The sequence below is a fragment of the Drosophila arizonae genome, chromosome 5 (assembly GCF_054131065.1).
Source record: "Drosophila arizonae isolate 15081-1271.41 chromosome 5, UAZ_ARI_1.0, whole genome shotgun sequence".
NCBI classification, from domain to species: domain Eukaryota; kingdom Metazoa; phylum Arthropoda; class Insecta; order Diptera; family Drosophilidae; genus Drosophila; species Drosophila arizonae.
Window position 1 is genome coordinate 5,078,584 of NC_142925.1, and position 21,719 is coordinate 5,100,302.

Sequence of the window (21,719 nt, forward strand, 5' to 3'; positions counted from 1 at the left end):
GTCGAGCTACTGGAATTTCGGATTTGTATACAATATAAAAAATTCATAAAAATGTATTTTAATGTATAATATGGTACATAAACATGTATTATATATGTGCATATGTATATTCGAGATCAAATTGGTGAGCTGAGATGATATAGCGTCAGCTCTTTAGTCGAAACCCAATCAACTTCTTTCACTCAGAGAGCGAGCATCGAACATAACTCTGTGAAAGGTCGTGAGCCGAGTTCGAGTTCGAGTGAACCTCTGTCCCCTATATAAGACGAGCCTGCTGCAGCACTTCCTCAGTCGTCGTTCTAACCTCCTGCTGGTCGGTCGCAGTGCAGTGCTCTGCTGTGCAGTCTTCCTCTGTGTATTTGGTAAATATTTAATAATATTACCTAGAGCAATAAGAATAATATTGTTAAATAATAAGAATAGTTATTAGGATAATGATAGTAATAATTATATCAATAAATATGATGTTTATAATGATGATTATAATAATTCTATATTAATGAGATAATTTGTGTTATATAAAGCTAATGATAATTCATTATAATTATGATCATTCTAATTATAATTATGATATTGATCATAATGTAAATAATTTGTATAATTATGATGTTTATTGTTAAAATAATCATAAATGGCCATTTTTATACTGCCTCTTGTAAATAATCGTTAAGGGAACAATTAATACGATATTGCATGGCATGTAAATAATTTTTAAAATGATAATTATCATTATAATTGGACTTTACTTAAGCTATGTATGATCCGTATGATATTGTAGTTTTTAAAATAATGTATACAATTTTATTGATCTTTAAGATAATGATAGTAATAACCATTAGCATAATGATCATAAAGATAATGTTTAGTATGCAAACAATAGTGTAATAATAATTATCTTATGATAAGAGTATTCTTGTTATATTGTCAGAGTGCCACCGATAAACTTTTAATAATCATCATAATCATCATAATCATCATGTTCTTCTCGACATCTACAGTTAAAATGACACTTTTGCTAATAATATTATTTATTTTATTTATTTATTTTGGCATAGCCATGGATCGCTCGTATTACAACTAATTAAATTTCACTTAAATCAGACCGAATCATATGTTTAATCCTCATTAATGGGTGCCTCGTCGTCCTTGATTTTCAATAGCTTACGAGCCTTGCCCATGAAATAGGCAAAGAGTAGACTTAAAAACTGTAAATGTAAATTTATTAAAATTTAAATTAATATTCATATATATGTGTATATTCTGAAGACTTATTAAATCACCTCCAGTGCCAAGATCACAATGGCTGCGTAATAATTGAGCTCAGCCTGGAATTGTAGGCTTTGGGCGGCTTTGATCACACAGCCCTCCTCAAACATGTGCGAAGTCACGGTGCAATCGAAGCCATGGCAGCAGCTGGCCGGCAATGCGCCGCCGTCCTCTTTGCCCAGATAGTCCTGTGGTCCGTCTAGACCGCAGCAGCGGAACAGACTATGTATGGGCTGCATTGTATCGTTGTGCGTGGACTTCTCTCCAAAGAGTCGCTTAATTCGCTCATCAAAGTTCAGCAACAACTGGGTCTTCATGCTCGAGAAGATGAAGAAATACGTGGTCAGCACAACGATAGTAAAAATACTAAACATAATATACTAGAAAATAAAAGATATCATATAAGTTAAGGCCCATTAAGGTAGCTAATTGAGGCACTTACATAATTGGAAAACTTATACGACTCTTTGAGCGCCACATAAATGCCCAGAAAGGAGACAGCAAAGATTAAAGCGCCACAGAGAGCAGCTGAATAACCGCCGTAGACAGACGCGGCGGAGCCCCAGGTGACAACGCCACAAGAGAAGAACAAGATATTAAAGCCCTGTAAATAATACGATTTTATAGACATTTTCTAAACACAATTAAAAGCAGTTACAATTGGCTTGAGACTTAGTGGAATGCTTTACATTTAAAAAGAGAAAATAAAGAAAATAGAAAATACTAAATATACCATGATTCTTAATCTGTACCTGACTGAGATATAGTCTAAAAAATAAGATGAAAAATAAAATGATATTGAAGAAACTGAATAGCACGAGGAACAAGCGGTTAAACATATTGTTAAAGGGTAATCAATAGTAACAAAGAAAAACACAAATAGAATAAAAATAAAAAAAAAGAGATCAAAGTAATCCAACACTAGTCCAAGACCTTAGAGCCTGCCACTTACAGCCCAGTGAAATGTTTACGTATAGAAAGTAAAGAAGAATTGAAAAAACTCATAATATTCTAAAAGCATTTACATTCGAAATATAAATGTGTGAATATGAGTGAGCAAACATACATAGACATTGAAACGGGCATTTTCAATTTATAAATATTGCCATTTGGCTGTCATAAATAGATTTACAGCTATATAAGTATGGCCATGTATTGCCGGCTGTGGCCCGCTATTATGCAAATATTGCGCCGCATTGCGTATACCACATGTATGTCAAAAGAAAAGAATAACCAAAAACAAATAATGAGTGCAAATGCTTAACGTAAACATTCATCAAAATAATTAAAAGGCATTTGATTGCCGAGTGCCGACAGCTGTTTAGAGATCTCTGAAACATTCATAAAAATATCGATTTATTCCTTGCATTTGCGGAAATTAGCTTGGCTTGGCTTTTCTTGGCTACACTTTGTCTACGCGGTCGATATAATCGGGTCAGCCAACGGCCTTCGGTTAGTTGGTCAACGACTTACCGATATCAAAATGCATGTTGTGAACAGTGCATATTTCCAGGGTGTGATGGCAAATGACTTCTCCATGGCTGCCAGCAATGAGGAACTATAAAGCGACAGTGGGACAAAAGAAAACGTTTTAATTGAACACGGGGGAAACCATTTGCCGCAGACACACAGCACACTCTTCGCACTTCTCACTATGTACTACGCACTACGCACTTACGACTGATTTCTCACTAGCTGCAATTGAATAGATGCCGCCTATACTCAGCTATTTATTTATGCGCCTGTATGACAATGACAGTGAACCCAGTTGCCTATGTTGCGACGCTGGGGGGCATTATTGACGCGCCTCCAATTGAAGCCAAATACGGACCTCGCTGCCGCGCTTATAGCCCGAACGTTGCCAATCGACTGACGTCTGACATGGTTTCGAGCTTCAACGAACTTTTTTTCTTGTTTTCTTTTCTTTTTGTCGCAACGTTCAGCGCAGGCGCTTAAACAATACAGGGTGTGCCATTGCAGAGTTTGTCAAAATATTTAACAATTGCCATGGTATTTCAATTGTACCCAAATTACAGATTTAGGTAATTGTTTGGGATATAATATAATTTAGTCACTAGTCAGTTTGCATATCCCAATTAAATATCAAGAGTCACGCCTATATATGTAATATACTGCTATATTTAGGTATTCATACATATCTAGGGCACAAATTTGCGAACTATTGATAGAATACCACTAGAAGTGCCAAACGTGTAATATCTGCTAGTTCTAGCTATAGCCAAATTGAAGGCGATTTAAAGAAAAATACTTGAAATAATGAAAACTAAATGAGATTTAAAGAATTAATTAACATAATTTGACATTTAATTGTGTAATTTGGGTTCGTCTGCCAATTATATATATTTGTTATAATTCAATAGTTATTAAGTTTAAAGTCAAGAGTGTACTCAAAGTATATTTAGTCGGATTATATGGTATAAATATAAATATTTGTTAGACAATATTATATTGTATATAGATATATATGTATAGTATTCATACACATTCAAGCATGAGCATGATAGTGGTATATGAGCTCAACTAAATATAATCTTAATTTTTTAGCATGCAAAATTCGAGGGCATTGATAACGTATTGAATACCATAGAGCAAAAGGCATTTATAGCTAATGGTCTATTTAAGATTACAAGGAATTTAAAAATTAAAATTGTTTGTGTATTGTAGTAAACTGGTTTTAATGGTATTGAAACAAATAAATATTAGTTGTTTTTTTTTTTTTTTTGTTTTTTTTTTTTCATTTTTTTAAATTAAAAAAAAATAATACTTAAGGCTTAGTGTTAAATTACGTCTACATCCAAACGGAGTTGCTGCGGCGTCCTTGATTCTTTAAGCCCGTCAATAGCATCCAGCCTAGGAAAGCGCCAGCAGCCTGTAAAAGTTGCAATATATTAATGTATTATATATCGCAATATTTATGTTATATATATTCCCGTAATACCTCGCCTATTACTAGCAGCCAGCAAACAATCTTAAAGACCAATAGCCTGTCGTCCAAATACTCTACAAACTGCGACTTGCAACCCACTTTGTACACACTGGAGGGACTGACGCACTTGAGCTCTGGACAACAGGTTCTGGGCACCGCGTGATGGATGACGGCGTAGTCTCCGGAGTTATTGACACCGCAACAGTGTAGCCAGGTCTCGTAATAGGCCAATGCGCCAGTTTCATTGCGCTCGGCATCCCAGAGCTTATCGAAGCCCTCATTTATGCTGCCCGAAAGACCGTCCTGGGTGCCGTGCGAGACCATGCTGAGGAACAGCAGCTGAGTGAGTATCAGCAGCACCACAGCCAATATGTACTGTATTTAGTAAACATAATAGATTAGCTAACCACATAAATTTCCGCGTGAAGTTGCACTTACGACGAGCAGACCTCTGGAGTATTCGCGTGCCGCAACCAAACAGCCCGTGATTGCAATGATGACTATAACTACGCCCAGACCAATGATCAAGCCACCAGCCACATTCTCACCAATGCTCACCGAAGTTACATATATTCTGCAAAGATAAGGCAATAAATTTGATAAGATTAAATTTTAATATATTATATATATAAATATATGCATAAGATTGTCTTTGAGTGATTCCCATAGTTTAAGCTTGCTGCTATCCAAATATTTAACTATGTATCTATGAATTTTTTTATCCATTCATTATTTAGTATATATAGATAAATACATAAATATGTATAAAAAATAATTACTTTCATTATAAACTTTAACTACCTGTAAACATCCATATTAACATCTATTCTTATATCTTTTTGAAAAATAGATAAAACTTGATATTAAACATATTTTATACATGTTTAGTGAAAGCTTCCAACTTATTTTTAATGCTCCAATTGAATTGCTCATAGTACAAAAATGCACAGTTTCTAGAATAAAACTTGATTGCTTTGCATTCAATTGGCTTTAATCACGAACTCAATTTAAATCAACTAATTGCAGGGAGAATTGTTAAAAATTTGCTGAAACTCTGTTCTTTACTCCATATATATTTACTTACAGAAAGAATATGCCAAAACCAATCAGCACCAGACCGAGTACCTGCAAAAATTAAAAACAGGTGCGCATCAGATAATAGTTTGTTTCTATTCTCATTTTCATTTTCCTCTTACCGTATACACAAAGTTCAGCAGTAGCAGCAGATGCTTCACTGTAGTCTCCGATAGGCCCATCTTATTGTGGTTGTTACTGTTGCAATGTTGCAGCTAGCAAAAGGAAGAGCTGACGAGGCGGCAACAGTTGTCACACTGACTAACCGACTAAACGTCTAATCGACTGGCAGGCTGACTAGCTCGGGTGAGCTATTCAAAGCAGCCAAGTGAAATAAAACTAAAATATCAGTCAGAATGCATTAAGTAGGTATTACGTATATGGCAATAGCCAGTTTTGGTTAAGGTGAGCGCGCGTATGATGATTACGAATACGTTGAGAATATATATATATATATATATATATATAGATAAATGAATATATATATTTATGCGACGGCTGCAAAAAAAATCTCTGACCGTAGCCTTTCAGTGCCGTACAACAACTGAAACATTTTACATTTTGTTTTTATTTTTTGTTGTTTTTAAAAGTGCGAGTATATGGCGAATAGAACAGCTTTTCACTCAGCCATTGATCTATGTATAACGAGAAAATCGAGAGTCGCCCACATGGCTGCTCATATTGGGAAAGGCGAAGGCGCTTCTCCGCGATTGTGTGTACAAAAGTATCTGTATCTGTATTGTAGTCGTATCTGTATGTGTGTTATTTTGCTCTTCCATTTTATCTGTTGGCTTGCCCGTTGAATCCTACTCATTTTTAAATTCATAGCTGTGTGTTTATATTATTTATCTTCCAGTCAACAAGAAATTAGTCAGTAACAACAGGTTTTATTATGGTTTTGTATATATATATATACATCATATAGGTATATTTTATTTATATTTATTTTTATGACGTGGGAGTTTCCGAATTTTACAACGCATTTCGATGTCATTGATATTTTTATCAATGAATATAGTAAAACATCTCTCTTCGTGTTTCTAACTGTACTAAATTACAAATCACAATGACACAATGGCTAAGCATAATTATAATACATCTACAGTGGGACAATAATAATCAACCGAACAACTTAATTATAGAAACGCACGCGATCTCGATGATTTCGTATGCTATCCACCAAATAACAGGTGGCCACAGAGCCCATAAACTGCAGGTGGAAAAAGATGGATATATAAAAATATTAATTAGCATTTGTAAGGGTAAAAAAATGGGGGAATTAAGCTATTTGTGTATGTACGTATTGCATAATGCTATGCTATTACATATTATATTGAAAATAAAAGTTTTTTTGTATATCTTTGTATTATCAAAAGCAAAGTACGCACCTCAGTTGGTATTAGAAACCAGCTGATCGTATGAAAAGTAGCTGTTCGTCCGTTAACATACAGCTTGAACTTCTGCTCACAGCCGTCCATGAATAGATTCATTGGATTTGTGCAGTCGCGCTCCAGGCAACAGCTAGCTGGCAGATTACGATCCAATAGAATATAATCCTCGGGACTGTTGCGACCACAGCACTGCAGCTAATGAATAAATATCAGACTTAGCATATATGGATATCCGCAGCTAATCTGTAAACAAACAGTGCTCACCCATTCCTCGTAAATGTTCAGCGTGCTGTTGAGTCTCTGCTGTGGATCCCACAGATCATCGAAGCCCTGCTTCAAGCTGCTCGGCAAGGTGTCCCGGCTGGCCGCAATACTAAACATGATAAACTGTATGATCAGCAGCACAATCAATAGCACTGCATACTATATATAAAGGATAAGCAAGACTATAATCACATAACTATATCACAAAAACTTATTTATCACTTACACTAATTAGCATCCTCTTGCACTCCTTGATCAGGGCGACAGTGCCAAATACGCTGGCTATTATAACGACTATGCCTAAGAGTATGCACAATATGGAAGCCAAATTCTCGCCGTGATCAACGAAATTTAGCTGCTCTGCAATGCTGTCCAGCAACCAGGCCCCATACCAGATCAACAAGCAGCCGTTCAGCTATTCAAGAGGAAATTTTATTTGGATTAAATTGTGGAATTTTTCTAGTCAATGTCAACAGATTGCTAAATGATAGGGATTTTATTTTTGGATGCTCAGCTCAGAGGAATTTATTATGATACTAATATTGAGATTAACATATTATGAATTTGGTTACTATTTAAAGTTGCGGATAATATTTTTGTTTTACTGATCTTATTTATTAAAACTAATTGAAAACCATAATCTTTTACTCTATAATATATATTTAAGCTAAATAAGTATATATTTTTTAAATCATTGTAATTTAAACTCTTCTATTTGGTATAAATATTATATAAATTTATATGATTTATTGTTCACTTCTTTGTACATAATCAATATCTTCGTAGATAGTGATCCCCCACGAAATAGAGTTTAAAAAATACAAGAATTCGGTTCCACATTGTTTATGTTATATGATTTATGTACTGTTAACTACACAGCATAGTTATTTATAAAGTAAATAAATTAATATTCAGTTCACAATAAGTGAAAATCCATAACGCATTGCAATCCATTTAATTCCATTCAAATGTTATCAATTTATTTTATTTCCCTTGTAGCAACAATGTTTCATTCTTTGTTTTGAGCATGTTTTTTATTGTAAACACTAATCGTAGACTGAGTGTAAAACAATTTTCAAGAGAATTGGCAAACGTCAGATGTTAAAAATGTTGCGTTTGTCGTATTTCGTTGGCGTTTTCGGTATTTGGAACAGGGTTGATTGTTTAACTTACAGCATAAATCAAATTGATGACACAGAGTATGTAACGCAGCAGACGTGTAGTGCAGTACATTGTTTTTGCTATGAGTTGTGGCTACTAATAAAACATGACACGCGTGACGACGATTTGCTCACATATAATTAGCTGTGCCGAATAATGTTTCACGCACTAAAACCGAACAGAACAAAAACTACACCGAGAGCACTTTGTTTGTGCTGCGCACCTTGAGCATCGGCAATGGTCGCACGGCTAATACTCGGGGCAAGCGATTCATAATCTGAATTTTGTTTGGCCGCATCTGGCGACGTCGCTGTCAGTTGAACGATTAACCCACAGTTCTATGCGGCAGTCGACAGACGACGATGCAATAGCCAAAAACAAAATCATCATATACAAAACCCCACTGAGAATTGTCGTATATACATATATATTTATATATACATATAGATATACTTATGTACACATATCTATCTATAAACATAAAGTCAATATCAAAAGAAAACTCAACTGAACACAAATGATGAAAATTAGCGTAAAGGCGCCCACGCGCCGACAGATGAATAGAGAGATACAGGGGGAACGTATGTATATAGGCATGCATGCCAGACAACTGACTAACGGAAACTGCGGGCTGCCAGCACGGGGGCCCAGTGTTTGGCCAGAAACAATGATGTCAACAAACCAAATTTGAGCTAAGAACTAAATATATCAACTATTTTAGCATTGAAATTGCCCTTCAATGCAGCGGGTGGCCAACAGGTATGAACACATAAATAACAAGCTTAGCTGATCGGCTGATTCTACATGCCAAATAAGGTTCTGGAGTTAATCTGTTAGCTAGAGCTGCAGACAAACTAGCCGAGAATAAGGCTCGATCACAGCAAGCATTATATGGGGTATACTCAAGTCGTCTACTCTCAACAGATATACTCTAGCTGTAGTTTAACATGATTCATTAGAAAGAACATTTACAGGCTGTCTGTTATACGACTACATTTTATAGACTTTAAATAGTTTATTTGAACATTATGCAATATATTATCTAAACACCTCATAAGAATTACATAAGCTACAATTCAGTTCCTCTCAATCAATATTAAATCAGTTTATATACTATTAACTTTTAAGAACCGTAAAAAATACTTACAATGAACACAAATAAAATATTCAGGTTTCCTACTAGTTCCGTTCTTTTATATATTATATGATATGCGCTATAGTCCAAATCAAAAAAAAAAAAAAAAAAAAAAAAAAAAAAAAAAAAAAAATATAACAAAGAAACAATGTCTTATATAGCTATAGGGTATCTGGAATTTGCCCACTTAATTCTCTACTTGTTGTCAAAGCACTTTATTCTGTTTGATTTAGTAGGAATTTATTTTAATTAATACAAAATCTACATATATTTTACTTTATTGCTTGAAATGTTACAAATCGCATGTCGCTTAACTTATCGTAGGCACTGTGTAGCGTTCGTAGTGAAATATCAAATGAAAATTATTAAAAGCAATCAAAAACCACAATCAAACATTTGTGACAATCTTATAAAAATAAATACATGTATATAAATATTGTACGACAGATGTATGTATATATTATATATTTTTTTATACAGACATCGAAATCGGTTTGAACACTGCTTTTGGCACCTGTTGTTGAGCTTTGTAATAGAATCGTGTGTGTTTTGTCAAAATTTATTTTTTCCATTTTTCCTTTTGTTTGCGAATGAACATGAGGTAGACTAGCAATATTTAGACTGGAAATTCGATTGCTGAGTGCAGTGCTGTGTAGTATAGTGTAGAGTCGAGACCGTGCAGCGCAGTGTGTAAGTTTTTTTTGCACAGTATTGAGAAATCTTTGGCCTTGAGTATGTGCGTATGTACTGAGTTGAGTATGTGAAACCTATTTAGCATAATATTTAGAGCGTCTCCAGCGATTCACAATGCTATTGGCCAGCACATAGGCGAGTAGTGCGCAAATGATCTGTAGAAAAACAATATGAAAACAGTGCATTAATATTTTATTGAGCAGTTTCATTTATGATTTCTTTTACACACCTCAACGCCAACTAGAACCAATGCAAATATATTGAAGGCTGTCCAGCGTTCGGCAATGTAGTCCAGGAACTTCTGACGACAGCCGTCCATGTTCATTTTGTTCGTTTCGCTATTGTAGCAGCTGTTGGGGGGCAGCAAGTAGTCCTTATAGCTGACATTGCCGCAACAATCGAGCTGTGCCACAATAAGGAAAAATATTTTATTAACATATGTTTGAGCAACCGATTTTCAGCTTTGCGTACCCAACGTTCTATGCTGGCAATTTGACTGGCATTGCCAGGCTTGACGGGCACCGGTTGATCGTTCCACAGCTGATCGAATGTCTTGTCCACATTGATGAGCAGCGACGTTTGGAATATCCAAAAGAAGCCCACTGTCAGCACTTGCAGCACAATCAAAACAACAAGAATGGCAACAAACTGAAAGGAAAATACATATTAGCTAACCATAGTATGATATGCCTAAATTTATAGACCTACCGATTTGGACATGCGGCTGCTCTCACGTACGGCTCCAAGGGTGCCAAAGAGCGAGACCAGAACGACGACAATGCCAAAGCTGAGAATGATTATGGCGGCCGTATCAAAGTGTTCGAATCTGAAGAAAACGTGCACGGCCAGTGCAACGACAATCAAGCCAAAGAGCTGTAAGTCGTAAAATAAATCAGTTAAATGTTATAAAAAGATTAATTTTATTGCTTAGACAATGTGTAGAATTATAATTAATATTTTATAGCCGGCTTTATTAAACTATGATCGTCCTTCAATAATAAATAATAAGGCCTAAATGAGCTATAAAAATAATCATTGCACACAATGTAAACTATGAAGATTATATGCCAAGACATTAACTAAATGACTTATTACACATACGCAGCGTATGCAAATGAGTATAAGCATATACATATAATGTATATACTTTATTATATATACTTTTATCTTAAAGTTGAATATACCCCGCTAACATTCTGTAATTCTATTAAGGCTATACTCTATTTAAAATTCATTAAGCATTGCGTATGCTGCAAATGCATTAGCTTAGTCACTTATGCGTGTTAACGCATATGTATATATACTGAGATATATATATTCATATTATAATATATAAGAACACTGTTAGTAATTGTATTAAGGCTTAGCTGTTAAAAAGTTGTATTAAAGCTATACAAAATTTGTTATACCTTACGTATACTTAATATGATAGCTAAGTAGCTCATTACTCATACGTAGCATATTCAAGCTCACACACACATACATGTACATATATCTGTTTGTTTTATTCAGTATATAGAATATATATCTATATAGAGCATCATCCGATTTCAAAAATTCCTCGCATCACGCATACCCAACGTAGTTCGCGCTTGCTTTACCCTTTCACTATTTAATTGATTGTTGTTTTTGTTCTATCTGCTTACTTTTGCCTGCACAATTAGCTCAAATTTGTTGCAAGTGCAGTCTGAATTTTAACAATGACTCAGGCATTCGAGGAAATTTCACGCTGAAGCGCGAATGTAAACAGTTTTGCGAATTTGGCTCTTGACACAGTTGGCAAACGATCGTATATCGTGTTCGAACTATCGGCTATCAGCACATACACTCAAAATACTTTAATAAATGCGCAATAATTATTTATACATTACTTTATGTATCCATCATACATGATTTTGTTCAATCTTTACAATCGACTACTAGTTGTTGGCAATACGATTGTGAATAATAATTACAATTGCAAGTAACCAGTTAACCGACTGGGCAAACAACATAGTTGTTGACACTTTGAATAGAGAAGTAGAGATGGAAACGTGACACGAAAATGAGTAGATGATTGGATATTGGATATTGTATGTATTATGATCTAGAAAGAGACAGCTAGGAAGAGAACTAAGAGAGCAAACATGATTCAATGTGTTTCATTTTTCAGATTCTTCTTCTATGCAATTCTCATAAATGCAATTGAGATAAAGAAAACTTGAAGACGATAGCAACGATAATTAAACATCGCTTTTCATTTTTATTCTCATGACTTTTTGTAATTAATATCATATCAAAATAGTTTTTTATATACACATTTCAAATAGAAATTGCTTTTTAAGTCACGTCACATTATAACGCCTTACTGCGTGTCACGACACAGCTCCAGCTCAACTTGTCCATACCCCAAACTTCCGCTAAATACATATTTAGGCTTGACATCTATTTTCGGGCTGCATTTTAAGTAGCCCCCGAAATAGCTTTCAGATTTCCCAAAGCCAACCAATTGTGAGCACAGCGTGGTAATTATGACTGATTTGTGCGATTTATCATGTTGACTTAATGTTTGTCTAGCGTTTTGTTTATGCCTTTCGGTTTGGGGCTTGACTTGACGCAAACGCATTTGGCATTTGCTGTAATTTGTAGCCATAACTGGTTGCGGTGTCTTCATAAATTCAAAGTTTATCTTTGCACAGCTGCGCCTTTTGAGGCTCAATAGCGTAATTGAATAAAGGTCGATGCTTAATAAATAGTCAGACAATATTAGCTCTTTATCCGTCCGCCTTGCCCCTTCTATTGAATTACAATTAGGCAAATTACTGTCAGACAAATTTAATTGCTGTCGCTTAAGCTGGCGCATGTTCATGTGAGGCACTGCTAAATATGGCCAAGAAAAATGTGGAAGGCACAATTTATTAATAGAACTGTAAAAGCAATTTGAATGCCGACAAATAAATAGTTTTTGATCCATTGATAAAGTCATAAATTAAACTCTGATAAAGTGTTTACAGCACGCTGCAGACAGCAAGCACTTTATTTAGCCTTAAGCAACTTTCAAGCATCTGGCATTATGTCTAGATACCACGCCATTTAATTGTTATTTATTACACATGACGCCCAACTTGCTGAAGACCAGCCGATGCCGACATAACTCTAGAGAGCCTAAAAAAAAAGGGGGGCGTCAAATCAAGCATAGCCAATGGAATCTGAATGACAATGGCATTGAACCCACCAAGTGGGAATCAGATCTAATCTCTGGATCACTTCAATTTCGCCCTTACTTATTTGCTTAAGTGCGCTCTCAATATGAGTAAACATTAGGTAACCCCAAACGTGTCACATGTGCTATCTCTACAAATTAGCACTCCCGTTTAGATAAGAGTTAAAAAGTGTCGCACAGCAACCAAACAAGTAAAAGGTCTAAGAAAATAGCAATATCGAATAGATAGCATGTCTCCAGTTAAAATTGTATTAGATAAGTTGAGCAACGAAAACTGTACACCTAGATATATAATATGTCAGACACGCTTTTTAATTATTATTTGTATTAGATAATTTAAGCAGCCTGATAATGTTTTGTCTGATGATTTTAATGAATAGATAAGTTGCCAATATTTCTTTAAATATCATATAATCAATATAGATTGCTTTCCAAATATACGCTAGCACAAATATAGCTTAACTTATCTCAAAAGTAATTTGTCTGCTAAACATAGTTATACTTATCTTGAATACATATTCCTAATACTTTATTTATTTATATACTATATTTGTCGCAATTATTATTATTTTTTTTTTTTTTGTTAATTTTTTTTTCGTAATCTAAATAATCTATTTTTATATAACAATTATCTTTCTAATGCTCTTGGCAATTATTTTTCATGACATATGACAATGACTTAAACTGTACACATAGTAGAAACATACTTAGTCGGATTTTATACCCAGCTGCTTTAAATTTATGACTCTTGGTTAACAGTCACTAGCTAAAGAGCACGACTAACTGATGTAGCTTTAATGGACTCTGTCCATATATTTTTCATTTTAATTTGTGCCACATGCTATTTGCATATTTTTTGCTCTAATTTGTCGCACAGACAAACAATTAAATGCAATTATCATTTATATAGAGCGACAAATGCGTAAGCAAGGCCAACCAGAAGGCATATAATATTTGCATATTGCTGATAAGGCGCACCAACTGATTAGATTTTGGCGAACGAAGACAGCTGCTAATTACACGCTCACGCAACTGTTGAAGCAGTTGAAACCGTTGAAACCGTTGAAACCGTTGAAGCTGTTGCCTCTGCGAACAGCATGTGGTCGAGACAAGCCGAGAACAACTAGACAAATGTCATTGAGCGAGAAATGTGCGCTTAGATTTATGTGGGTTTTACAAAACAACCAGACTTGACAACATAAATACGCGCTCGAATGTAGCTGGGAAAAATACCAACCAAAAAAAGGTTGTGCCCTACCTAAAATGCAGGGCGGGTAGTATGTATAGGCACAGCTGGCATTTAATTAAAAACACACTGCCGCACCAAATGAAGTAATTTTTAAGCTAAAAACAACAACAACAGCCACATCTACTACAACAACAACAACAGAAGAGCAGATCGTCAGTAAATCAAAGTTTACTCGCTCGGAACCGATGCGGAAAAGTCGCGCATACGCCACGTTGTGCGCTATTTCTTTAGGCATTTCCTTTGCTGGCACATTTATTCGGCATATATTTTGCTTGCTCGATTTTCGTTAAGCTTCTTGCTGAAAAATTTTTATGTATTTTCCAAACAAAATTTTGCAATGTCTGAAAAATGACATCAACCAATTTTCAGTTGGCGTGAAAGACAGAAAAATAAGCCACAGCCAAAAGACAAATAAACTAAACATTTTATACGGCTAGGAGCCAATGACGCGATGCTATGTACATAGACACACACACACACACACACACACACAAACAATCTTAACACACATAGATATTTTGACCGCCTTTTGCTCAGGGCCAAGTTTCATGGCGTGGGTGTACCAAATTTTTATATTTCAATATTTCTATTTCAATTTTATTTTTAACACCGCGTGCATAACTGAACAATAAAGTAATGTTGATTTGTTTTCTTATTATTTATTTATTTTATTTTATTTTTTTCATCATAGAACAACAACAACAAATTTAGTTCTTAAAAGAAATAAACAATAAATTAAGTAAGTTTTGGCATGCAGTAATTTTGACAAGCGGTTAAACCAACGAGCAATTAAGGCAAATATCATATAAAAATATCAAAAACAAATATTAGCTTTGCAGTCTTTCTTTAAAAAGTCTGGGCAAGTTTTTGTTTTCGTTTTATATTTGTACATGCTGGGGACAGTTCAGAACGATCGAATGCTTGTGGGCGACATGCCTTCTATAGCAAGCGAGACAAATGAAGGATAAGGTCAAACAAATGGAAATTCCATAACAAAAAATGTTTCTCTAATACCTGATCTATTGTGGTATTGTTTGCAATACCGTATTTAAATATTATTTTATTTATTTACTATCTATTTATTATTTAAATTTATAATGTAATCATGTTTATTTCGCTTCTATCACAACAGACAGACACGACTCACATTCCATTCTATGGAGAACCCGTGTCTGTTTCATGAACATAAAATTTAAATTGAATTAAGCTGCGCCCAATCCAAATAGATTAACATAGGAATACAACACAACATATTATTATTCAAATAACAAATAGACAAAGAACACAAAAAAAAAAAAAAAAAAAAAAAAAAAAAAAACAAATAGAAACCTTCAGATGTAATTGAAACGCTGTTAAACATTTAGCTACCCAATCAAATTGTAATTCTAGCTAAATGTTATTATACATTAGTATCAAATTGTATATATACATACATATATGTATACCGTTATCAGTCGCATTAATTACTCAACAAAAAATATGTATGCGATGAAGTCAAGGCTTGTGTTGTGTACTTTAGCCCAGATAAACAAAGTTCTCGATACCCAATCAATGATTGTTTATAAACTTCAAAGTTTGAATGAACTCTCTTGCGCAACAAACAATTATATATATACTATATACGATTTGAACCGTAAGGCCATTATTAGTTGCAATTAAGCAAGCCACAAACTTAGTGAGAGACCTTCAGCTGGGGGTTAGTAAACTCAGTGGGTCTTAATGAAACGTGTCTTATTCGTGTAATTATATCTTTTAATGCTATTATAATTATAATGCCCTAATAGTATTTACAGCACTCAAAAGAGTTTTGGACCTCATTTGCATAGGCCCCCAAAACGTTTCCGTCAACAAGCCTCAGCTCAGGTTACGCCACTCATAAGAAACAATAAAAACCACTTTAATCATATTAAATGCGCACACTTACAACATATATTATATCCCAGATTAGGGCAAAGATTTTTAACACCTTCGTGGAGCAGGCCATTTTGCAGTGACTCTATTATAAAATTTGCACAGTTTATAAGTATTTCTCTCCGTATGTATGCTAAGTACTATAATAGATATATTTTTGGAGCTTTCTTTGCCGCACGAAAAACACTTTTCATTTAAGTTTCCACTGCTGCATTTGGTTATAAAAACACTTGGCAACGAATGCGAACACTTGTTTGAAATTCTAAATATTTTCCTTTTCTTATTTTTTTCTATTTATTTCAACTTTTAACGGTTGCTCGGGTAACCAAACCCGACATGTTCGCGCACGAATCTTAACTGATTTGTTGATAGCGAAAACGTTTTTAGCAACAAAGCAAACAGAAACGATTTGAAAATAGAACGACACGTCGGAACGTGCTGGTATCGAAACAGCAACCGAGCCGACCGCGTGCTGTTTGTGTTGGGCATGGGCGTCGACATAACAGGGGTCGCTCGCTGTTTTTTTGAACCGTTGTATATGTATGAACACATACCTCAAGTTGGAAAATAAAACAGCAAAAGCGACAAAACTTTTGTCGCTGCGCTATTTTTATAATAGTTGCTTTACATACTTTTCAGCGCGCTCGCTTGGGGGAACGGTGTGGAAGTGGGTCGAGGCGGGACAGAGGAGGGACAGAGGCGGGCGAATCTAGTATATATGCTAATGTTGTAAACTTTGCACGGGATGATTCATGGCTGCTACATTAGATCAGCAAATTAGAAAACATCTCGAAATAGGCCTAAGCAAAAGTCAACTAAAATATTTAGAAAACCAACTAATTTGATGCCCAGAGTTTGATTCAAGTGTATTTGAAATATTCTTTTTAATTATGCTAAAAATATAATTCTGTATTAGTATCAGTAAAAATTATGTTCTGTGTCCCAAGCTAATTCAGTTTAGCTATTTAATAAATGTTTAAATATATTTATGAAAATCTATCTATCACTCTTATATATTAATTAATTTTTAATTTAATTCTTATCTTACTGTTAAATAATTAGACTTTATTGTTATGCGTTTGTCGAGCTGAAAATATTTAATAATAATATTTTCATTGACATAAAACGCTATATTTAACATATAGTTAGTTAAATGTGAAAATTGCTCGAATTTCTTAATTATTTTATTCCATTCCATTCCATTCAAGATAATCAGTAAAGTGTTGGCTAAAGACCCATTATATATGTAGATAAAAACAAAAGTCACATGCTGTGTTCAAGATTTTATTTTATTTCCTTTTTTATTTTCATTAAAAAAGTAATATTCAAATAAATTAATTCACATGTCTTATACTAAGAGTACATACAAAATTGTGTTGTTTGTGTAAGTAAAGCTATACAAGCTTAAAAAGCAACTAACTTGATAACAATAACATTTATGTATATATATATCTGTGTATATATATATTCTTGTATGTACATCAAAAGCCATTTCGACTGTTGTAGCACTTTCCTAGAAAATCCCTATTTTTAAATGCTTGGGCACATGGTAACAATTGTTTTTTTTTTTTTTTTTCGTAAGGTATTGTGATGTGAGGTAAAGTCACTTTACATAAAAATAGTAAAATAATTTAATCGCCATATAATATTTTTAATTGAAGCAAGAGTAATCTCAACAAATGCAAATTTCCCATTGGACGGTCAAAACTTCTTAGTAGTACGAACGTCGATGATCATTGCGAATACTGTTGCACAGTCCACAGGATACAAAACTAAGGATCAGCTGGAATATACAAACAATGTTAAAGATCGTATTAATGCGATATAGTATAAAAAGTATCTTACCTCAACGGCGACCAGTAGCCAGCCCATTATGTTGAATATGCTCAAGAGGTGCCGCCAATAGTTTTCGAATTCTATGCGACAGCCTCTGTGAATCAAATTTTCCGATTTACTTTTATCGTGATCTCGGAAGCATGTTGCCGGCGGCAGGCGTTCATTCACGATATAATCCTGAGGACTACCGCGACCACAGCACTGGAACTGTAAAATGCGAATTTTATAGTATGAGTTAATTTTAGCAAGCTAACTAAGTGAAGTAAACTAGGCGAAGGTTACCTCTGTTAGTAAAAGTAATTCGTATAATAGCTAATTTATAATGTTCAATAAGTTTTTGAAATATAATAAAAAATTATAAATACTTATAAAGTAGATAGTGATATGCATGATAAAGCTTGATTAAGTTAGGCACTGTTGGCAACAAAGAACCAAAAGTTATTATATATGTATATTCGATTTTATATTTCTAAATTCTTAAAAGCTTAAGCTGCTTGACCAGTGTTGATTAATTATATTTTTAGCACATACATTTAATGGCAACATTAAAAATAGTAATGATAAATCGTAAGCTATATCTATTTTAATACCCACCCAGTTCTCGTATAATGACATTGCACCAGGACTATTGAGCTCCTCCTCCCAGGTCGTTTCCAATGAGTTGGCCAAATTGGATGCAGCTGTATTTTCGCCTTTCGTTAGCACAAACAAGACAGCCAGTTGAATAATAATAACCACACACAATACGGTAATGAACTACAGAAAAAAAATAATGGTTGATTAATCATTGAAATGTTTGGTTTGATGTCATAGTTATGTAGGTAGGTTAACCACTTACAGTCACTGTACAGCAAACATGCTCCCGCCAGGCAGACAGATAGCCCCACAAAAATATAATTATGGCCGCAGCGCCAATGCCGATATATGCGTAGGCTGTCCAGCAGCCAACTTCGTTTGTATCGTAGGATACCAGGATATAGATGCCAAAAGATATCAGCACCAGTGCCAGCAGCTAGAAGAAGAATAAGAGGAGGACAAAAATATAGAATACAACATAAATAAAATCTAAATACATAATACATAAACAGCTAAAGGGCAACTCCAAAACATTGCGCTACTTTTATGCTTTTGACCTTACTCAAACGGAAATGTCCTGGAAGTGTCTATACTTTATACTATTTGTAAGTGTGTGTGTGCAATAGAGATGTTGTGTGCGCTCCCATATTAATGGACGCTCTAGCTACATAGGCGTCCGATAGACTAGTCTAGTTGGCGACAGTAGCCGAGGCATAGGGAGAGACACTCCATCCACAAACAAAAACAGAACGCGACTAATAGACGCCCTGTGCTCAATCAAAATACATATATAATATACATAGTGATATGACTATGGCTATAAATCAAAGTTAGAAATCGGCATAAGTGTAGAATAAACAAGTTCTAACTTGTACATAAGTCACCGAATATATACACCCACAGCCACACTAGCTACAGGGTATGAATTTACGGAATACGTGTCAGATTTGTTGTCACATGAGCACTAGATTTTGACAGGAATAAGCATAAGAACAGAGTCCTTTGATTAAAATAGACACGCAGTAAATACAAATTATATACATACATTGAATAGAAATTTATTTATGTATATATTAATAATATATATCTTCTTTTTAGCATTGAAAAAAAAAAAAGTTTAATGAATCTATACTATAGTCGATAGAAAATGAAAGACAGACGTCAGACTTTATTTAAGAATTCAGTTCACAATTGATTATATGTAAATGGAAAATTGATAAACTGCCAGTTGATGTAAGCCATATTTGATGAAGATATATATATTTAACCTGCATGTTTATATATGTGGCATATGCCATGTGTTCATTCTCAAATATTATTGAATATTTAAGGTAAACTAACAAACGCATACGAGTGCGCTAAATAATTTAATAACAACGGGTTCAATGACAAAGTTAAATGGTGTAAATATTTACACCTATGCATATTCGGGCTATTTAAGATCTATTAGTATGCCGTGAACACAATTTACTTAGATTTCTAGAAACGCGCTAAGTGCAAGTCTCTTGTTTATAGAAGAAATGTTGAATGCTTTACAGCTGTGATGTTTTTCTTTACTGCACTGCAGTACAATTATTTGCTGATCCGAAAAAAGGGATTTAAACCTGGGTGTACTCTTCTAAGCGTATAAGTCATAGAGCATTTGTTAAAACTGTAAATCAGATGACGAATTACATATATACATATACATACTATACATATATAGTGATATAGCTCGTGAGCTTTGAACCTCAAATTTTATTATGCTGTTTTATCGACTCACCATGTATAAAAAAGCTGCTAGGCACATTATAATACTTTATACTAACTTCGTTTAGAGAAATCAAATATATATTTGTTGGTACTCTACCTTAAAATATGATCTCAGGGTCGAATACTTGTTTAGCGACCTCACAAAGTGACTAGATCTTCCAATTGCATTAAATTAGGAAGTCCATTTGTATTTCGTATTCATGCGAAACTTTTTTGTATTATACATGCAAAGATTTTTGGCGATAAGGTTTAACAAAGCTGATAATAAAAGCCATTGTAGTCCAATTCACCTATCAAGCTTTTACACATATGCTTTTCTATACATAAAGGTGTTTAGGAAAATTGATACAAGTGGCTGAGTTATACTTTCATTGACGCTAATAAAGGGAGAATCGCCCCAATTGGGCATGTAAACAAACGAATTGGCAGTGTATTTGCGACAATTGATGGCAATTATCTAGACATTTTCTTCTCAACTTACCGTACAAAGTATGTGCAGGGCATAGGCAAATACTTTGTAACCCGATGTGGATGCCATTCTGTTGCTATATCCACAAATGCTTCAAATTCCTGTGTGGAGCAATACAAATCCACTTGCGCAGTGCTAACACAGAAAGAAACTTGTTTTCTTTTCTTTTTTTTTTTTTTTGTGTTCGTTTTGACTAGAGCTCACTCGATCTCGTTCTCACTTTATTTCTCGCTCTCGCTCTCACTATCGCTCTCACGCTGCCTTGCTGATGATTCGTATATTTTTATGAGATCATGGATCAAACTTTAGAGTGTCAGCAATAACGAAAATGAATAATATCAAATATGTTCGCGACAATCAATGACACATGACGTCGTGACTATTTTTAATGAAATCACAAACTCGAAGAGGCTATACGGTTTTTAGGCATTTTGCCTAGGTGCGTCTATGTACAAGCGATTTTCTATGTACATATATATGCGGAACTATCAAGCCAGGTACAAATTCGATTCGCGTGCGTCGAATAACTGAGAGCTACCAAAGCGAACTGTTTGCCGGCCACCGATTATTTTCTTTCGTCAAGCTAATTTTGTACACACGCAGGCGTGATGTCACAAATGACTTCATGAGAGAGCAAGAGACTTTTAAAGTGAAATCGAAAAGCTTTGACGTACCTCATTGCAGCTTTTTCCCCGTCAAAGCTCAGCAATTGAAAAAAGCTTTGATTCGTACAATGCTGTTCATTACTATATGTACACTTTTCATATTTTTTAAGCAATTCCTGTTTTATTTG

The 21,719-nt window shown here is 34.5% G+C and overlaps 5 protein-coding genes and 1 long non-coding RNA gene across 7 annotated transcripts; 1 reads left to right on the forward strand and 5 right to left on the reverse strand.

The window, feature by feature from the left end:
* Nucleotides 1-13: 13 nt before the first annotated feature.
* On the forward strand, nt 14-5,632 carry LOC149268395 (uncharacterized). Its single transcript, XR_016270544.1, has 3 exons — nt 14-362; nt 1,056-4,556; nt 4,611-5,632. It is a non-coding gene; the product is annotated as an uncharacterized LOC149268395 (long non-coding RNA).
* On the reverse strand, nt 1,011-2,999 carry Tsp42Ej (Tetraspanin 42Ej). The gene is made up of 5 exons (XM_018009835.2): nt 2,945-2,999; nt 2,740-2,824; nt 1,709-1,870; nt 1,281-1,646; nt 1,011-1,205 (listed from the first exon to the last, which is right to left on the reverse strand). The coding sequence occupies exons 2-5, from the start codon at nt 2,803-2,805 to the stop codon at nt 1,116-1,118; spliced, it is 684 nt and encodes a 227-aa protein (XP_017865324.1). The 5' UTR covers nt 2,806-2,824; nt 2,945-2,999; the 3' UTR covers nt 1,011-1,115.
* Nucleotides 3,991-5,548, reverse strand: Tsp42Ei (Tetraspanin 42Ei). The gene is made up of 5 exons (XM_018009840.2): nt 5,410-5,548; nt 5,298-5,338; nt 4,652-4,787; nt 4,226-4,588; nt 3,991-4,156 (listed from the first exon to the last, which is right to left on the reverse strand). The coding sequence occupies exons 1-5, from the start codon at nt 5,467-5,469 to the stop codon at nt 4,076-4,078; spliced, it is 681 nt and encodes a 226-aa protein (XP_017865329.1). The 5' UTR covers nt 5,470-5,548; the 3' UTR covers nt 3,991-4,075.
* Nucleotides 5,633-6,213: 581 nt separating the features above from the next.
* Nucleotides 6,214-8,762, reverse strand: Tsp42Eh (Tetraspanin 42Eh). Of its 2 annotated transcripts, none has more exons than XM_089471453.1 (5): nt 8,612-8,762; nt 7,169-7,357; nt 6,943-7,101; nt 6,676-6,873; nt 6,214-6,497 (listed from the first exon to the last, which is right to left on the reverse strand). In XM_089471453.1, the coding sequence occupies exons 1-5, from the start codon at nt 8,702-8,704 to the stop codon at nt 6,420-6,422; spliced, it is 717 nt and encodes a 238-aa protein (XP_089327579.1). In that variant the 5' UTR covers nt 8,705-8,762; the 3' UTR covers nt 6,214-6,419. The 2 variants fall into 2 exon arrangements, with proteins under 2 accessions (XP_089327579.1, XP_017865325.1); XM_018009836.2 differs by lacking the exon at nt 8,612-8,762 and adding an exon at nt 8,116-8,513.
* Nucleotides 8,763-9,477: 715 nt separating this feature from the next.
* Tsp42Eg (Tetraspanin 42Eg) lies at nt 9,478-16,666 on the reverse strand. The gene is made up of 5 exons (XM_018009844.2): nt 16,307-16,666; nt 10,640-10,804; nt 10,403-10,579; nt 10,161-10,334; nt 9,478-10,086 (listed from the first exon to the last, which is right to left on the reverse strand). The coding sequence occupies exons 1-5, from the start codon at nt 16,364-16,366 to the stop codon at nt 10,006-10,008; spliced, it is 657 nt and encodes a 218-aa protein (XP_017865333.1). The 5' UTR covers nt 16,367-16,666; the 3' UTR covers nt 9,478-10,005.
* Nucleotides 16,667-17,561: 895 nt separating this feature from the next.
* Tsp42Ef (Tetraspanin 42Ef) lies at nt 17,562-21,492 on the reverse strand. Its single transcript, XM_018009843.2, has 5 exons — nt 20,939-21,492; nt 18,968-19,141; nt 18,724-18,885; nt 18,139-18,336; nt 17,562-18,076 (listed from the first exon to the last, which is right to left on the reverse strand). The coding sequence occupies exons 1-5, from the start codon at nt 20,993-20,995 to the stop codon at nt 18,005-18,007; spliced, it is 663 nt and encodes a 220-aa protein (XP_017865332.1). The 5' UTR covers nt 20,996-21,492; the 3' UTR covers nt 17,562-18,004.
* Between the last annotated feature and the right edge of the window lie 227 nt (nt 21,493-21,719).

What these genes read in the sequence shown, in the direction of transcription:
- Tsp42Ef (XM_018009843.2), bottom strand. Translation starts at nt 20,995, where the DNA reads ATGGCATCCACATCGGGTTACAAAGTATTTGCCTATGCCCTGCACATA. An exon ending in CCCTGCACATACTTTGTACG is followed by an intron (nt 19,142 to 20,938) that starts GTAAGTTGAGAA and finishes TTCTTCTTCTAG; the next exon opens with CTGCTGGCACTGGTGCTGAT. An exon ending in ATGTTTGCTGTACAGTGACT is followed by an intron (nt 18,886 to 18,967) that starts GTAAGTGGTTAA and finishes TTTTTTCTGTAG; the next exon opens with TTCATTACCGTATTGTGTGT.
- Tsp42Ei (XM_018009840.2), bottom strand. Translation starts at nt 5,469, where the DNA reads ATGGGCCTATCGGAGACTACAGTGAAGCATCTGCTGCTACTGCTGAAC. An exon ending in TGCTGAACTTTGTGTATACG is followed by an intron (nt 5,339 to 5,409) that starts GTAAGAGGAAAA and finishes TAATTTTTGCAG; the next exon opens with GTACTCGGTCTGGTGCTGAT. An exon ending in GGCTGCTAGTAATAGGCGAG is followed by an intron (nt 4,157 to 4,225) that starts GTATTACGGGAA and finishes CAACTTTTACAG; the next exon opens with GCTGCTGGCGCTTTCCTAGG.
- Tsp42Eh (XM_089471453.1), bottom strand. Translation starts at nt 8,704, where the DNA reads ATGCATGCCTATATACATACGTTCCCCCTGTATCTCTCTATTCATCTG. An exon ending in GCAAGAGGATGCTAATTAGT is followed by an intron (nt 7,102 to 7,168) that starts GTAAGTGATAAA and finishes CTTTATATATAG; the next exon opens with TATGCAGTGCTATTGATTGT. An exon ending in GGTTTCTAATACCAACTGAG is followed by an intron (nt 6,498 to 6,675) that starts GTGCGTACTTTG and finishes TTCCACCTGCAG; the next exon opens with TTTATGGGCTCTGTGGCCAC.
- Tsp42Ej (XM_018009835.2), bottom strand. Translation starts at nt 2,805, where the DNA reads ATGGAGAAGTCATTTGCCATCACACCCTGGAAATATGCACTGTTCACA. An exon ending in CAACATGCATTTTGATATCG is followed by an intron (nt 1,871 to 2,739) that starts GTAAGTCGTTGA and finishes TATTATTTACAG; the next exon opens with GGCTTTAATATCTTGTTCTT. An exon ending in CGTATAAGTTTTCCAATTAT is followed by an intron (nt 1,647 to 1,708) that starts GTAAGTGCCTCA and finishes TTTATTTTCTAG; the next exon opens with TATATTATGTTTAGTATTTT.
- Tsp42Eg (XM_018009844.2), bottom strand. Translation starts at nt 16,366, where the DNA reads ATGGCCTGCTCCACGAAGGTGTTAAAAATCTTTGCCCTAATCTGGGAT. An exon ending in GCAGCCGCATGTCCAAATCG is followed by an intron (nt 10,580 to 10,639) that starts GTAGGTCTATAA and finishes TTTTCCTTTCAG; the next exon opens with TTTGTTGCCATTCTTGTTGT. An exon ending in TTGCCAGCATAGAACGTTGG is followed by an intron (nt 10,335 to 10,402) that starts GTACGCAAAGCT and finishes ATTGTGGCACAG; the next exon opens with CTCGATTGTTGCGGCAATGT.